General features: G+C 42.8%; 2 protein-coding genes across 4 annotated transcripts in view; one reads left to right on the top strand and one right to left on the bottom strand.

The window, feature by feature from the left end:
* The window catches only part of PTER (phosphotriesterase related), a 44,059-nt gene that overhangs the window by 12,133 nt on the left and 15,089 nt on the right, over positions 1-16,837 (bottom strand). For all 3 annotated transcript variants that reach the window (XR_014792412.1, XM_084858988.1, XM_084858989.1), the window contains exons 2-3: positions 6,532-6,995; positions 224-489 (exon numbers count right to left, since the gene is read on the bottom strand). Coding sequence is in view for 2 of the 3 variants with exons in the window: in XM_084858988.1 (XP_084715114.1) it covers positions 224-489; positions 6,532-6,963 (698 nt within the window). In the remaining variant the exon portion in view is untranslated. The remainder of the gene's footprint in view (positions 1-223; positions 490-6,531; positions 6,996-16,837) is intronic.
* The window catches only part of C1QL3 (complement C1q like 3), a 52,055-nt gene that overhangs the window by 23,392 nt on the left and 11,826 nt on the right, over positions 1-16,837 (top strand). The gene's annotated exons all lie outside the window — the stretch shown is intronic.

Raw genomic sequence — 16,837 nt, 5'->3', positions numbered from 1 at the left:
TCACTGACTTCACTGGAGATTCAATCTGACAGTATGTAAGCATTATAGTATTCCTAGAACTGCCAGAGTTTTAGCATTGCAGTTGCTAAAACAAAGACAATGCTCAGTGTAATGACATACTGATTAAAGTTGGATTGCCACGATCTGCTGTAGGTTTATTAGAATTCCACTATCTGGATGCAGGAACATCTAAAAAAACCCCAACACCAAAAAGCCCATTTACCTGTCAAGGTGAGACATGACAGTTTTTGAGATATCAGCCCCAGCTTCCTGCAAAATTCGAATGATCTGGAAAGGTGAGTCACTATTTCTGCCGGGATGTATTATGACAGGGCAGCCGAGCTGGGACTGGGCATGCGCCGTTGCCTGAAGTACTTTGTTTTCGCTCTCTGTCAGAGGCCAAGAGCAGCCAATTTCTCCTATTACGCCACACTTGATGTTGGTGCCATCAGCTCCGTTGAGAACTTCATTAACAATAATCTCTGTCAGCTAGAGAAAATAAATGTTCTTTTGATAAAAGCTGTCTTTGTGCTGCATAGTATCAGAGTTTAAGTGAGTCAATATAATCTGAGGAAAAGAAGGGACAATGAGATTTCACCCCTCTCTCGTCCCAGCAGTCGAATGCATGGTCTAGTTTTTCAAAGTATAAGCAGAGGTACTAAACTCCATGCTACTCCAGATAAAGGGACCGTTCAGTATGTTAAGCATGAAGGGGAAGTATGACAGTTTTGAAAAATGGATGGTGTTACTTGTTAAAAAGAGGTGAAGTATGTTGGGGGCTTAAAATGTGATATCCTCTTCGGACAATCCCAAAATAAAAATACAACTGAACAAAGACCATTCTCAGAATGGGAGGAATAGGGGAGGGCCGTAGCTCAGTGGTAGAGCACATGCCTTGCATTTAGAAGATCCCAGGTTCAATCTCTGGCTTCTCCATGAAGGGCTAGGGAAGAATCTTGCTTGAAACCCTGGAGAGCTGCCGCCAGTCAGTGTCAATAATACTGGCCTAGATGGACCAATGGTCTCACTCAGCATAAGGCAGCTTCCTATGTTCCTAGAATATATCTTGTGTTAAAGCAATTTCCTCATGGTTGTATTCTTTGCAATTAGAGGAATAAATCACCATGTTTTATGATTTAATAGTTCAACTAAGAATAGTTTAAATAAGATTCTTAAATACTTGCTTTTTATTAAAGTCAAGAATGTATTTGATTTTACCACCACGTAAAACAGGGATGGGCAGTCTGTGGTTGTAGGGCCATAGGTGGCCCTTGGCCTAATTCCATGCACTTCTCACCCTAATTCAAACATTATCTGCAAGCAAGCAATCAGCTCAGACAAGCAATCAGCTCAAAGCAACATATCCTTCCCCCGTCAGCCCACTGAATGGGAAGGAAGAGAGACAGAGAGAGAGAGTGAGAGAGCAAGAGCGAGAGAAACAGGGTGTGCCTGCCCACTTTTGCCTCTGGCCCCACCCACCACCAGAGTACAGCCCTCAACAGATTACCCTTGAGAGAATGTGGCTCTGGACAGAAAAAAGGTATCCTGCTCCCAATGTAAAAGGTCCAGCCACTGATTTCTGGTCTACAGATTAAGAAATTGAACTACCAGTTAAGAAATTGAACTAACATTGCATTTTTGCAGTTAGAATATGAATCTATTATCTTTATTTAGAAAAAAGTGGCAGCCACCAGTGTCTCCTACTAATTCTTAGTGAAAACACTTGATGTAAATTCTTTTCCAGATAGTGGAGTTGATAGTCAAAGCTGACAATATTTTCCCATTTTCTTTTAAAGGTTAAGATAATGGGTGAACTCACATGTAACAATATGCATTGTTGATGAGCAGCATGCTCATGCATGTTACCCGACTGTTTGAACCTCAGGTGGGAGTGGCTAAACAAACGATGGACTTTCCATCCGTGGGTTGCTTATTGTAACATGCAAACCCAGAATTCTGCCCTGTCTCTCCCCTGACAAGCCAGAATCCTGACCCATGGTTTGTTCTTGGCTTAGGGCTGTAGCTTGCCAGAGGAAAGACAAGCCAGAGTTCTGGGTTCGCACATCACAGTACGTAACAGACTACTGTTTAGTTGTTTGTAAAGCTGCTCCTGCCTGCAGCAGGAGTGATTGGACAGCATGTACCAGTATGCTGCCTCATTCACTTCAGTCAAAGTTCTCAGAATTCCAGCTTATTGTTAGTTGTGGATGAACTGGACCAATGATTTCTAATCTTAAAGCTTTCTTCTCCCCTATGCAAAAAGCAATGCTTTTTTGACTTCATTTTTAGTATTTAATGCAATACTAAATGTGTCAGTTGATAAGGAGAAGTAGCTGGTAAATGTGGACTGTTCTCCTCCAACAGTTGTAGCATTACATGCAAAATCTCAAACTGAAGTCTAGTATTTTGTAAAGAAGAAACAATAATGTCTTTCTGCCCAATCATTGAAGAAAAGTAGAGTTTTGCACATTTGGATATTCACCATTTTCCACAATGTAGACAATTTTGACACAGTTGTGTTTATCACCACCATGGTCGATAGACAACAGAATGCTAAATAATACTGTTTTGTGTTGCAAGAATGAATGAAATAAACCTAATTTGTGTTACTGAAAAACAACCCTTCTTTTTTCCTAAATGGAAAATAGATCATCTCCATTGGTATCAGAGAGTTATGTAATAAATGTTTGGGGAATTTTCAAGTTCAGTTCTGACTGAGGACCTATTTCCAATTTAAAGCATTTCTTATATGGAAAGCACCTCTTTATATGAAAAGGCATGAAAACCACACACAGATCATGCAACACATAAGGCCAAACTTAAGATAATTCACAGAACTAAAATGGCTAGACTTTATCAAGGAGAGCAACAACAACTAAACTGGTTTATGCTTGTAGTGTAGTTATTCCATAAAATGGACATAAAGTTATTCCCCGTTTGGGTGGGTAGAACAATGAGTTTGCTCCAGAGCTATGTGAGCATACAAAATTCTGGAAGTCGTGCTGTTCAACAAACTGTTCAGGAATTAATACTGGGAGATTTTGCACAACAGGTTGTTGTTGTTCAGTCATTCAGTCGTGTCCGACTCTTCGTGACCCCATGGACCATAGCACGCCAGGCCTTCCTGTCCTGAGCTCTGTCCCGGAGTGTGCTCAAGTTCATATTCATTTCATCGGTGATGCTATCTAGCCATCTCATCCACTGCCGTCCCCTTCTCCTTTTGCCTTCAGTCTTTCCCAGCATCAGGGTCTTTTCCAGAGAGTTTTCTCTTCGCATTAGGTGGCCAAAATATTTGAGCTTCAGCTTCAGTATCTGTCCTTCCAATGAGCACTCAGGGTTGATTTCCTTTAGGATGGACTGATTTGACCTCCTTGCAGTCCAGGGGACTCGTAAGGGTCTTCTGCAGCACCACAGTTCGAAAGCATCAATTCTTCGGCGCTCAGCCTTCCTTATAGTCCAGCTCTCACAGCCATACATTACTACTGGGAAAACCATAGCTTTGATTAGACGGACCTTTGTCGGCAAGGTGATGTCTCTGCTTCTTACTATGCTGTCTAGGTTGGCCATAGCTTTCCTCCCAAGGAGCAAGCGTCCTTTAATTTCATGGCTACAGTCACCATCTGCGGTGATCTTGGAGCCCAAGGAAGTAAAATCTGTCACTGCTTCCATTTCTTCCCCTTCTATATGCCAGGAAGTGATGGGGCCAGATGCCATGATCTTTGTTTTTTTAATGTTGAGTTTCAAACCAGCTTTTGCACTCTCCTCTTTCACCCTCAACAAGAGGCTCTGGAGATCCTCTTCGCTTTCTGCCATTAGGGTGGTATCGTCTGCATATCGGAGGTTGTTGATAATTCTCCCAACAATCTTAATTCCGACCTCTGATTCATCCAACCCGGCATTTCTCATGATGTACTCTGCATATAAGTTAAATAAGCAGGGTAATAATATGCAGCCTTGTCGTACTCCTTTCCCAATTTTGAACCACTCGGTTGTTCCATGTCTGGTTCTTACTGTTGCTTCTCGACCCTCGTACAGGTTTCCCAGGAGACAGGTAAGGTGGTCTGGTACTCCCATCTCTTTCAGAATTTGCCACAGTTTGTTGTGATCCACACAATCAAAGGCTTTAGCGTAGTCAATGAAGCAGAAATAGACATTTTTCTGGAATTCTCTTGCTTTCTCCATGATGCAGCGAATGTTGGCGATTTGATCTCTAGTTCCTCTGCCTCTTCGAAACCCAGCTTGTACTTCCGGTAGTTCTCGGTTCGCATACTGCTGAAGCCTAGCTTGTAGGATTTTGAGTATCACCTTGCTGGCATGTGAAATGAGTGCAATTGTGCGGTAGTTTGAACACTCTTTGGTGTTGCCCTTCTTTGGAATTGGAATGTAAACTGACCTTTTCCAGTCTTGCGGCCATTGTTGAGTGTTCCAAATGTGTTGGCATATTGAGTGCAGCACTTTAACAGCATTATCTTTTAGGATTTTAAATAGCTCAGCTGGAATACTGTCATCTCCGCTAGCTTTGTTGTTACTAATGCTTCCTAAGGCCCACTTGACTTCACTCTCGAGGATGTCCAGCTCAAGTTCAGTGACCGCACTATCATGGCTATCAGGGACATTCAGATCTTTCCTGTATAGTTCTTCTGTGTATTCTTTCCACCTCTTCTTAATCTCATCTGCTTCTGTGAGGTCCCTGCCTTCTTTGTCCTTTATCATGCCCGTCTTTGCACAAAACGTTCCCTTGAGATCTCCAATTTTCTTGAAGAGATCTCTAGTCTTTCCCATTCTGTTGTTTTCCTCGATTTCTTTGCATTGTTCATTTAAGAAGGCCTTCTTGTCTCTCCTTGCTATTCTCTGGAACTCTGCATTCAGTTGGATATATCTTCCCCTTTCTCCCTTGCTTTTCGCTTCCTTTCTTTCCTCAGCTACTTGTAAAGCCTCATCAGATAGCCACTTGGCTTTCTTGCATTTCTTCTTCTTTGAGATGGATTGAGTTGCTGCCCCCTGAACAATGTTATGGACCTCCGTCCATAGTTCCTCAGGCACTCTGTCTATCAGGTCTAATCCCTGAAATCTATTCCTCACCTCCACTGTATATTCATAAGGGATATGATTGAGGTCATACCTGAATGGTTTAGTGGTTTTCCCTACGTTCTTCAATTTCAGCCGAAATTTTGCAACAAGAAGCTCAGGATCTGAGCCACAGTCAGCTCCAGGTCTTGTTTTTACTGACTGTATAGAGCTTCTCCATCTTTGGCTGCAAAGGACATAATCAATCTGATTTTGATATTGACCATCTGGTGATGTCCATGTGGAGAGTCGTCTCTTGGGCTGTTGGAAAAGAGTGTTTGCTATGATCATTGTGTTCTCTTGGCAAAACTCTATTAGCTTTTGTCCTGCTTCATTTTGTACACCAAGGCCATGCTTGCCTGTTATCCCGGTGATTTCTTGACTTCCTACTTTAGCATTCCAATCCCCGATGATGAAGAGGACATCTTTTTTTGGTGTTACTTCTAGAAGGTGTTGTAGGTCTTCATAGAACCGATCAACCTCAGCTTCTTCGGCCTCAGTGGTTGGGGCATAGACTTGAATTACTGTGATGTTGAATGGTTTTCCTTGGATTCGTACTGAGATCATTCTATCATTTTTAAGATTGTACCCCAGTACTGCTTTTCCCACCCTTTTGTTGACTATGAGTGCTACTCCATTTCTTCTAAGGGATTCTTGCCCACAATAGTAGATATGATGGTCACCTGAATTAAATTCGCCCATGCCTGTCCATTTTAGTTCACTGATTCCCAAGATGTCAATGTTCAATCTTTCCATCTCATGTTTGACCACCTCCAGCTTACCTTGATTCATTGATCTGACATTCCAGGTTCCTAAACAATATTGTTCTTTACAGCATCGGATTTTCTTTTCACCACCAGACACATCCACAGCTGAGTGACCTTTCGGCTTTGGCCCAGCTGCTTCACTCTTTCTGGCGCTACTTGGAAATACCCTCTGCTCTTCCCCAGTAGTATATTGGACACCTTCCGACCTGAGGGGCTCATCTTCCGGCATCATCTCTTTTAGCCTTGTGATACGTTCCATGGGGTTTTCTTGGCAAAAATACTGGAGTGGGTTGCCATTTCCTTCTCCAGTGGACCACATTTTGTCAGAACTCTCTGCCATGACCTGTCCATCTTGGGTGGCCCTGCACGGCATAGCTTATGGCTTCACTGAGTTACGCAAGCCCCTTCGCCACAACAAGGCAGTGATCCACGAAGGGGTGCACAACAGGAGGTTAGTGCAAAGAAGCACAACGCTAGATTTCAGTTCCTTTTCTCATGCAAGGCTCTTGGAAACCCCTTCCACCTACAGAAGTGTCCTTCCGCTAGAAATTAATCTCTGGATCCAACTCAGCGTATCATATTATTACACACACTATGAATTCCCAATTTTGAGGCTTTAAATTTTAATTATGTTAAAGGCAATTTAAATATTGAGGTTACCAAGAGTGCCCAGTTTTTAGTACATTTTGATACCCACCTGCTCTACAGTCATAGCTCGTGTCGCAGGAGAATGAGTGGCATCCACATAAAAACCAGCTCCAGCAATAATATGGACACCGGTTTCTTCTGCAAGTTGCTTAAGGGTCTTCACATCTCGCTTGATTCCGGTGGTTGTATTTTCCACTATGGTCCCACCACCTAGAGCCTTGTAATGCAAGAGCTCTTCCCTCACAGCATTTATCTCTTGACACAGAAGAAGATTCTCTTTGCTGCTATAGGGATTCTGCTTAAGCCAAAACAAGTTCTTCATCTCAATGGGTTTTTCAGATAGTGCTTCTTGGCCTGAAGGAGGTGGGCAGTAAGAGCAATTGAAGCTCATTGTCAAGTGTTCATGGGTCATAGTGTAGCCAAGCTGGGTAGGCTCTATGAGGCCTAGCACAGTCTGAACTTTACCCTTCAACGAATACATTTTTTTCCTTTTGTGCGTGGAAAAGGTGTATTCTAGAGGAAAAGAGGAAAAAGATGTTAGAAACCCCTACACCAATTTTGCTCCACACATAGATTATCAGACTAAACAAGACTAACAAGGCTACTTCAGAAAGAAATTAAAAAATGGCACACCTTTTCCGTCCCTATGCTCACAAAATATGTTGAAGGAGTCGTCCGATCAGTTTTATGTAGCTAAAAAGATTAAGCCAGTATTGCATCAGTGTACAGTCTAATTCACTCTGATCAGTCAAAGCAAAAACCATGGCTTTAAGGAAGGAGGAAAGGTCACAAAAGCTGATGACAAGCCATTTTTTTTTTCAGGCAATTTAAGCTTTACTAAGTCTGTATATAGGGACTATACCTCCCCCTGCCCCATCTGTCTTGTCATATGCAATCCAAAATATCATTTTAGAATATTTTGTCAGGGTCTCTGGGTTACTTTGGAAAGCGAAAGACAAATTAATATTAGAAAAGAGAATAGCTGCTAATATGTGGACCTGGGTAGGCTGAAAATTCCATTTACAATTACTGCATATGCCTCCATCCTGATATTTAAAGTAGTTGCTAGTTGTTCCTGTGGTACAAGCGGGAGGATAACTTTTCCTGGAACATAAAAACAACTGGAGTTTAGCACTGATGAGAAATTAGAACAAGAGACGTCCAAATTATATTCATCAAGAGGTTCAAGTCTATCCCCTGTGGCTTGAATCTGGATAAACGTTTTTTGTTTTTAAATTACGCTACATGTGTTAATTGGCTTATCCAACGCCAGGATATTTGTGTTATGAACAAGAATTGTTTTGCCACGTTCTACATTTCATTTCCCTCTGACCTCACTGCTTACAATCCCCCCGCCCATCTATGTGTATAGGATAACACTTCATGCATCTGATGACGTGGACTATGGTCCAAAAAAGCATATGCCTTAAAAAATATTTGAGGTGCCACATAGGGATGTCAGAGAATTCCGCGACAGATCTCGGTGAGGCCGAATGCACTGGCACTGGCATTTGGCCCCCTGAAATCCACTGTGGAACAGCCTGCCACCCCCCAGCCCCCCGGAGATCCCCCCCGGGACTAGACTTACCTGGGGCGGTTGTTTCGGATGGCGGCGGCTCCAGTGGTGGAGGCGGCGGCTGGTCTTCCGACTGGCTGCCGCCGCCGCCATTTGCAGTCTGTGTTTTTTTCTTCTTTTTTTCCCCCATAGACGTGATAGGCTACGTAAAGACTTACGTAGCCTATCACATCTGAGTAAAAAAAAAAGTGTATGCAAATGGCGGCGGCTACGGCCGCCGCCATTTGTGTTCCTTATTTTTCGCCGTCTTAGTCTACGTAAATATTTACGTAGACTAAGACAAAGACAAGAAAGGGGAACGCAAACAGCGTACTGGGCGCTATTTGCGTTCCCCTTTCTTGTCTTTGTCTTAGTCTACGTAAATATTTACACAGACTAAGACAGCGAAAAATAAGGAACGCAAATGGCGGCGGCCATAGCCGCCGCCATTTGCGTACGTGGTTTTTTGTGTTTTTTTACCCAGAGCCCTCCGTGGCTGGAAATCCGGCTGCAGACGGCCCTGGCCTGGGCCTGGCCGGCTGCTCTGCGGAGCTGCCGTGGAGCACAGCCGGCCGTCAAGGATTCTGGGGGGGAGGACCAGATCGCCTCCCCCCTGCCGTCGAGGATTCCAGGGGAAGGGACGGAACGCCTCCCCCCCACCATGAACAGAATCCACGAAAAGCTAAGTGACTTTCGTACATCCCTACCACAAGACTCTTTGCTGTTTTAAGAAACAAATGGTGAGAGTGAAATACTTGACTTTTCTCCTTAACTGTATTCAGTTTTGCTTGTTTCAGTTCAAAGCCCCCAGAGATTCACACTGAACTACTATTATACCAGGGATGGGCAGCTTGTGGTCCTCCAGATGTTTTGGCCTAGAACTCCCATCAGCCCTAGCCAGTATAGCCAATAGTAAGGGATGATGGGAGTTGTAGGTCAAAACATATGAAGGGCCACAAATTGGCCACCCCTGTATTATACAATCAAATGAACCACAGATCCCTGAAGATTCAGCAAAGCCTAAGTAGTTGCCTTGTAACAGCAGGAGTGCCCACGTGGGAATGGAACCACAGGGGAGAGAGACTGGGAATACAGAAATGGATGCCCAGACCATCAGCAACCCTGTATCCCCAAGCAAAGGAAGGAATATATAAAGATGCCATTATGTTATGAATACTGCCATAGGATGAGGGAGGAGGATCTGTGCAATTCAGAAAGACAAAATGGACAGAATAACCAAAGGCAGGTTGAACTCAGAGAAAGAACATTCAGCAAGAGAAAGCTGAAGGCTCTGCATTTTTTCTCCATGGAGGAGGCTCTTCCAATACAGATGAAGCTGTTTTTAGGACACAACTCAGCTATCAATGCAAGCTGAATCCTGGAAGCACAATAAATTATACAAAATAAGTGGCTGTACGCAGATTTGTTTAACTTGCATGAGACCATTCTGACAGCTGAGTATGGGGCTTCCTTCATGCTAAGTGTGGATTTCTTTCATTAGAAATAAAACTTTTCACAAAATTAATAATGCATTTTCTAAGAAAATATTAATATATTAAATACTGCAATCTACTCCAGAACTCTAAAAGGACAAAGGCTTTTTTAATTAAATAAACAGCACCATATATTGATGTTTGATTCTGTACTCCCTATCAGCTGTTAATTTCATTGCCTTTTTAAACTATAAACTGAAAAAGTTGCTAATTGCCTAATCCTTTTACTCTGTCTATTAATATCATGCATCACTAACAGCCCAATCCTACACATATTTAGTTGGAAGTGAGTCCCACAGCGTACCATGGAACTTTTAATATGTAGCATACAGCCACACCTGTTCTTTTTTCTTTCTCAAGTGTAAGTGTAGGGTGACTAGTTCAGGACCCTAGCATAGAGGTTAAGAGGGCTTTAACTTTCTTCACCCTGCTGTGGTCCCAGTCCAGATTGGGCCCTCCCATGCCTGCAATTTACATAGGAAAAAAAGCCCCCATTCACGTCCACTTTGGAACATCTTGCCACCCCACCTTTTTTTCTTTTAAAACATTGAGCCTGAGTAGGAGCTCTGGGAAACTTGAAAGGTACCTTAGTGTCTGACCATCTTTTTAAAATAACGTCCTATAAAAGGTATTACATTGTTCCTGTTTGAATTTTCTCTTTAAGTTCCAAAACCAAAATAAAAAAAGCACCAGGAACATTGTTTTGAGGGTAAGCAGCCAAACATCACAAGCCCCTATTGGCTCAGACTCTGTCAGCTTTGAAAATACAAAAGACAGATTCCACTGAAGTACTGTGGGCCCAGATAATGGTTGGAAGTTAGTGAATTAACTCTTGTTTTTTAAAACAAACAAACAAGAACAAAACCTGACATGGGGAAAATGCACCAAATTAGTTGCTTTTCTGGGCATTTCTGTCATGCATACAGGCTCACAGAGAGACTAAACAATTACACTCTGTTAATTATAATTATCTAAAATATTATATTCAACTTTTGTTGATAACAATTCAAAATGGCTTACAAGAATTATAAAAACAATAAAACAGGACTAAATAATTTAATAAAATAAAAATGCAGCAGTAAATACTAAAAAATTCAACAATAAACAAAAACTTAAATAGAGATTTCAGCCAAAGGTATGAGAGAATAAGATGACCTTCACTTAGTAAATGATGCTACCATCTTATCTGGGAGTATGTCCCATTCAACTCAATAGTAGACATGTAAAGAAGTGATGGGGCCAGATGCCATGATCTTCGTTTTTTTAATGTTGAGTTTCAAACCAGCTTTTGCACTCTCCACTTTCACCCTCAACAAGAGGCTCTTTAGATCCTCTTCGCTTTCTGCCATTAGGGTGGTATCATCTGCATATCTGAGGTTGTTGATAATTCTCCCGGCAATCTTAATTCCGACCTGTGATTCATCCAACCCAGCGTTTCTCATGACGTACTCTGCATATAAGTTAAATAAGCAGGGCAACAATATGCAGCCTTGTCATACTCCTTTCCCAATTTGGAACCAATCGGTTGTTCCATCTCTGGTTCTTACTGTTGCTTCTTGACCCTCGTACAGGTTTCTCAGGAGACAGGTAAGGTGGTCTGGTACCCCCATCTCTTTCAGAATTTGCCACAATTTGTTGTGATCCACACAATCAAAGGCTTTAGCGTAGTCAATGAAGCAGAAATAGATGTTTTTCTGGAATTCTCTTGCTTTCTCCATGATCCAGTGAAAGTTGGCGATTTGATCTCTAGTTCTTCTGCCTCTTCGAAACCCAGCTTGTACTTCCGGTAGTTCTCGGTTCGCATACTGCTGAAGCCTAGCTTGTGGGATTTTGAGCATAACCTTGCTGGCATATGGAAGGGGAAGAAATGGAAGCAGTGACAGATTTTATTTTCTTGGGCTCCAAGATCACCGCAGACGGTGACTGTAGCCATGAAATTAAAAGACGCTTGCTCCTTGGCAGGAAAGCTATGGCAAACCTAGACAGTATAGTAAGAAGCAGAGACATCTCCTTGCCAACAAAGGTCCATCTAATCAAAGCTATGGTTTTCCTAGTAGTAACGTATGGCTGTGAGAGCTGGACTATAAGGAAGGCTGAGTGCCGAAGAATTGATGCTTTCAAACTGTGGTGCTGGAGAAGACTCTTACGAGTCCCCTGGACTGCAAGGAGGTCAAATCAGTCAATCCTAAAGGAAATCAACCCTTAGTGCTCATTGGAAGGCCAGATACTGAAACTGAAGCTCAAATATTTTGGCCACCTAATGCGAAGAGAAAACTCTCTGGAAAAGACCCTGATGCTGGGAAAGACTGAAGGCAAAAGGAGAAGGGCACAGCAGAGGATGAGATGGCTAGATAGCAGCACTGATGCAATGAATATGGACTTGAGCACGCTCCAGGAGAGAGTGCAGGACAGGAAGGCCTGGCGTACTACGGTCCATGGGGTCACAAAGAGTCGGACACGACTGAACGACCGAACAACAACAAAAGGATTGCACTGCAAATGAGAAAAATGACAGCGCAAAGCAGATATCTCTGGAGGCTACCTATGGTGCCCCACACAATCCACCCACCTGCATCACTTCCAAAGGGAAGGCACCTAGAGTAGGGTCTTTTGTTGATGATCTAAGCAAACAAACAGAATCATGTAAGAAAATTATCCTTCAGGTGCACCCAGACCTTTGAGGACTTTATCAGTGCAATCCTAGACATGTCTATTCAGAAGTGAATTCAGTAAGAAGTACTCCCAGGTAACTGTATAGGAGTGGAGCCTATATAAGTGATAATCAGCACTTTGCATTGGGCCTGGACATCAGTGTAGAGCTTTCAGTGCCAGTGAGATATCATTATGGTGGTTGTTATTTATTCGGTCAGTCGCTTCCGACTCTTCGTAACTTCATGGACCAGCCCATGCCAGAGCTTCCTGTTGGCCGTCGCCACCCCCAGCTCCCCCAAGGTCAAGTCATTATGGTGGACCCCTGCTTTAATTGTTTAATGTTTTGCTTTATTAACTGATCCTACTTAATTGCCAATTAACATTAAGTAAACCCCCAAGACATACTTGCTGTACTTAAAAAAAACTTTCTGTAGTTTAATTTGATACATTTATTGAAAGCGTTTAAGTTTGCTGGTAATCTCCCCCAAGCCTTGGGTAGAATGCAGGCTACAACATTTAAAAACCAAGCCTGTCACTGTTATCAGACCATATTCAAAGGCATGAGGTCAGCTTTTACAAGCCCTCAATTTCTACCGTTTATAATTACCTCCAACTCTCACTTGTTTTTAAGTTTCCTTTCCATATTAACACTAAACATAGCTGACTGCTTAATTCAATTCAGATCTACATGATGGTGGATGCAAAGGCTTGAGGATATGTAGTTATAAACTCTAGTCAGCCAAAATCATCAGTTATGAAACAAAATACATGTTTAATGATGGCCAGAGGATAGGACTAACTGGAGCATACATTATTGATTAAAGAGAAGCCCTTTCTGTCTTCCTTTTAGCACATAATACCATAAACACTGGTTTGTTACTGGTAAAAAGCCCTCAAAGCATTTTCAGTGTTTCTCCCCTTTCCTCTATGAATGCAATAGATAAGCTAAAGTCAAGAGGGCGAAGAGCCCAAGAGGTTCATTTCTTCTACAGTTCCAGTTTTAGGGCAGAAGAGATAAACAAAACATCAAACTGGCACCCTTTCATAGCACTAAAAAGGTGACCTACACTCAGCATGCTATTATAAAAATAAAGAAATAGCAAAAAAACTAAGTAGAGTCTGTGTCACACAGTGGACAGTGACTAGCTGGGCTGCTTTGTGAAACCTTTGTACACATAAAAAAAAAACACTTTTGTCACTGCATTTATACCTTATGTAGAAGCCACACAGTTATGATTTGTTATTGCATTTATATCTTACGTTGAAGCCACACCATAATGCATGACAATCCAAGCTAGGGAAAAAAAAAACATTTTGGGAGGGAGAATGAAAGGGCAAATCTAGGCAGATGTCCTCTTCTAAAGTAAAATACCACTGCAGGGTAGAACCAAAATGAGATTACAGTATATGGGTCAAACTATTGAGTAGTTTATTGAAGGTAAAATAATATTCATTTTGCTAGAGCAGACTCCTAGTTTATTAACACTGGTGAGGTCACCAAACAATGCTACAATGCATAGGATTTCTAAGGGCATTTCTCTAGTGTGAATCATTAAAAGCAAAATGCTTCTCCTGTACAGCCACAGTTCATTTTGATTAAATTCAAGTTGTCTGACCCAGCTATTAATTCCCTGCTTTTTATGAGAGCCAGCATTCCGTTAGAGCAGCTTACAGTTCTGGGAAAGGTTCAGTGAATCGACTCATGCTTAGAGTCAGGGAAAAGAAGGAAAGAGAGGCTAATATGACTGCACAAAATTGTCTCTCTTAAACAGGGATGTTCTCATTTTTAAACAAACACCAACTGGACCACTAATGAGATTTAAATCCCATGCTAAACTCACTTCTCAACTTAAGTTCTTCGGCATGGCTCCTTTTAAGTTCCGGTGAAACACTGCTCAAAAACTTTTTAATTAGTGATTCTAAGTGGAAAACCCAAGTCATCTATATTTACACAAATGTTATAACCTTGTTACTCAGATTGACCTGGATCATACACAATGCCAATTCATGCATTAAACAACCCACTAATTGCCAGGGCAGCATGGGACCATGGTTAACCCAACAACAAATCATAGGTTCAAACTCTGGGTTGTTTAACCCTCAACAAGTTCAGGCGTCACAACCAACAACCCAGGAATGGGGCATCCCTGGATTATTTCAGAAAGCAAATGAAAGGTGGAAGCTGTGTGTGCACAGGAGGATGCGCGCTTGCTGTTGGCCCTGAAAAGCCATCAGTTAAACAACCCATGGGTTGTCGTTACATGCAAACTGGACCAAAGAGTAATTCACTGAAGCAAATTGCTTAAAAAAAACCTTGTAGTTCACTTTTCAAGACCGATTTTTTTCTGACATCAATCCCTTTCCTTTCATTATCAACTAATCTTGGCTGAATCTTGTACAGCCTCTTGGTTATGAGGTGTGTTTCCCTAACACTGGGCTCCCATAGCTGATTCAGTGACACCTCGTACAGGCAAACTGAGAACAATGAGGTGGTAAACAGATACATTTAGTCATGAATTCTGATGATGCTAGGCTAACTCTCATCCTTCTCCCCATCCCACACCCTCTACGTACATAACCTTCTTCCACATTCTTATTGATTTTACATTTCACAAAATTGCTTCCAGGTTGAGCTGTTCTTTGGCCAGTACTCTAGCATCTTAAAAGCACTGACAGGAAAATGCAATTCATGCAGCCTATGCTGGCTCCAGGAGGGGTTGGGGGGGGGGGTCCCAGACAAGATAGACTCAGTGCCTCACTAAGAATATAAGTGTTGGTGGGCCCCTCCCACACTCTCTCTAATAGTGCAAGTGAGCAGGCCGCTGTTGCTTCTTTTCATCACCACTGCCAGATGCCCACTTACTTGCCCACCTTCTTATTTCCTTTCTTCCTGGGGTGGTAGTGAGCCACTGTGGGACTAAGGATATGTGGGAACAGCAGCCCAGGGATAGTAAGACGTGGTTGGGCTAGCCAAGACACCTGCAGCCAAGGAGGAGGAGGCATAACAGAAGTGCTGCCCTCTTTGCCATGGCAACAGCTAGGGGAGGAGCTACAGCAGCAGGAGGCTCCAGCAGTGAGCCCCTGGCAAATGCCCACCCATGCCAGCCCTGCGATTTGAGAATCTACAGTCTTACATGCTATGAATTCACTGCTGCAGAAACATTTTTCTTTCTAGCATCCATAATCTGTATGTACACCATCATTCTTTGTTGTTGTTGTTGTTCAGTCGTTCAGTCGTGTCCGACTCTTCGTGACCCCATGGACCATAGCACGCCAGGCCTTCCTGTCCTGCGCTCTCTCCCGGAGCGTGCTCAAGTTCATATTCATTGCATCCGTGATGCTATCTAGCCATCTCATCCTCTGCCGTCCCCTTCTCCTTTTGCCTTCAGTCTTTCCCAGCATCAGGGTCTTTTCCAGGGAGTTTTCTCTTCGCATTAGGTGGCCAAAATATTGGAGCTTCAGCTTCATTATCTGTCCTTCCAATGAGCACTCAGGGTTGATTTCCTTTAGGATGGACTGATTTGACCTCCTTGCAGTCCAGGGGACTCGTAAGAGTCTTCTCCAGCACCACAGTTCGAAAGCATCAATTCTTCGGCGCTCAGCCTTCCTTATAGTCCAGCTCTCACAGCCATACATTACTACTGGGAAAACCATAGCTTTGATTAGACGGACCTTTGTCGGCAAGGTGATGTCTCTGCTTCTTACTATGCTGTCTAGGTTGGCCATAGCTTTCCTCCCAAGGAGCAAGCGTCTTTTAATTTCATGGCTACAGTCACCATCTGCGGTGATCTTGGAGCCCAAGGAAGTAAAATCTGTCACTGCTTCCATTTCTTCCCCTTCTATATGCCAGGAAGTGATAGGGCCAGATGCCATGATCTTAGTTTTTTTAATGTTGAGTTTCAAACCAGCTTTTGCACTCTCTTCTTTCACCCTCAACAAGAGGCTCTTGAGATCCTCTTCGCTTTCTGCCATTAGGGTGGTATCGTCTGCATATCGGAGGTTGTTGATAATTCTCCCGGCAATCTTAATTCCAACCTCTGATTCATCCAACCCATCTCATGATGTACTCTGCATATAAGTTAAATAAGCAGGGTGACAATATGCAGCCTTGTCGTACTCCTTTCCCAATTTTGAACCAATCGGTTGTTCCATCTCTGGTTCTTACTGTTGCTTCTTGACCCTCGTACAGGTTTCTCAGGAGACAGGTAAGGTGGTCTGGTACTCCCATCACTTTAAGAATTTGCCGCAGTTTGTTGTGATCCACACAATCAAAGGCTTTAGCGTAGTCAATGAAGCAGAAATAGATGTTTTTCTGGAATTCCCTTGCTTTCTCCATGATGCAGCGAATGTTGGCGATTTGATCTCTAGTTCCTCTGCCTCTTCTAAACCCAGCTTGTACTTCCGGTAGTTCTCGGTTCGCATACTGCTGAAGCCTATCTTGTAGGATTTTGAGCATCACCTTGCTGGCGTGTGAAAGGAGCGCAATTGTGCGGTAGTTTGAACACTCTTTGGCGTTGCCCTTCTTTGGAATTGGAATGTAAACTGACCTTTTCCAGTCTTGTGGCCACTGTTGAGTGTTCCAGATTTGTTGGCATATTGAATGCAGCACTTTAACAGCATCATCTTTTAGGATTTTAAATAGCTCGGCTGGAATA

Source organism: Heloderma suspectum, chromosome 5 (genome assembly GCF_057233095.1).
Source record: "Heloderma suspectum isolate Gila_16-S chromosome 5, 16-S_ref, whole genome shotgun sequence".
NCBI classification, from domain to species: Eukaryota; Metazoa; Chordata; class Lepidosauria; order Squamata; family Helodermatidae; genus Heloderma; species Heloderma suspectum.
Note: the sequence above shows the minus strand (reverse complement) of the source record. Positions and strands in the feature narration are given on the sequence as shown.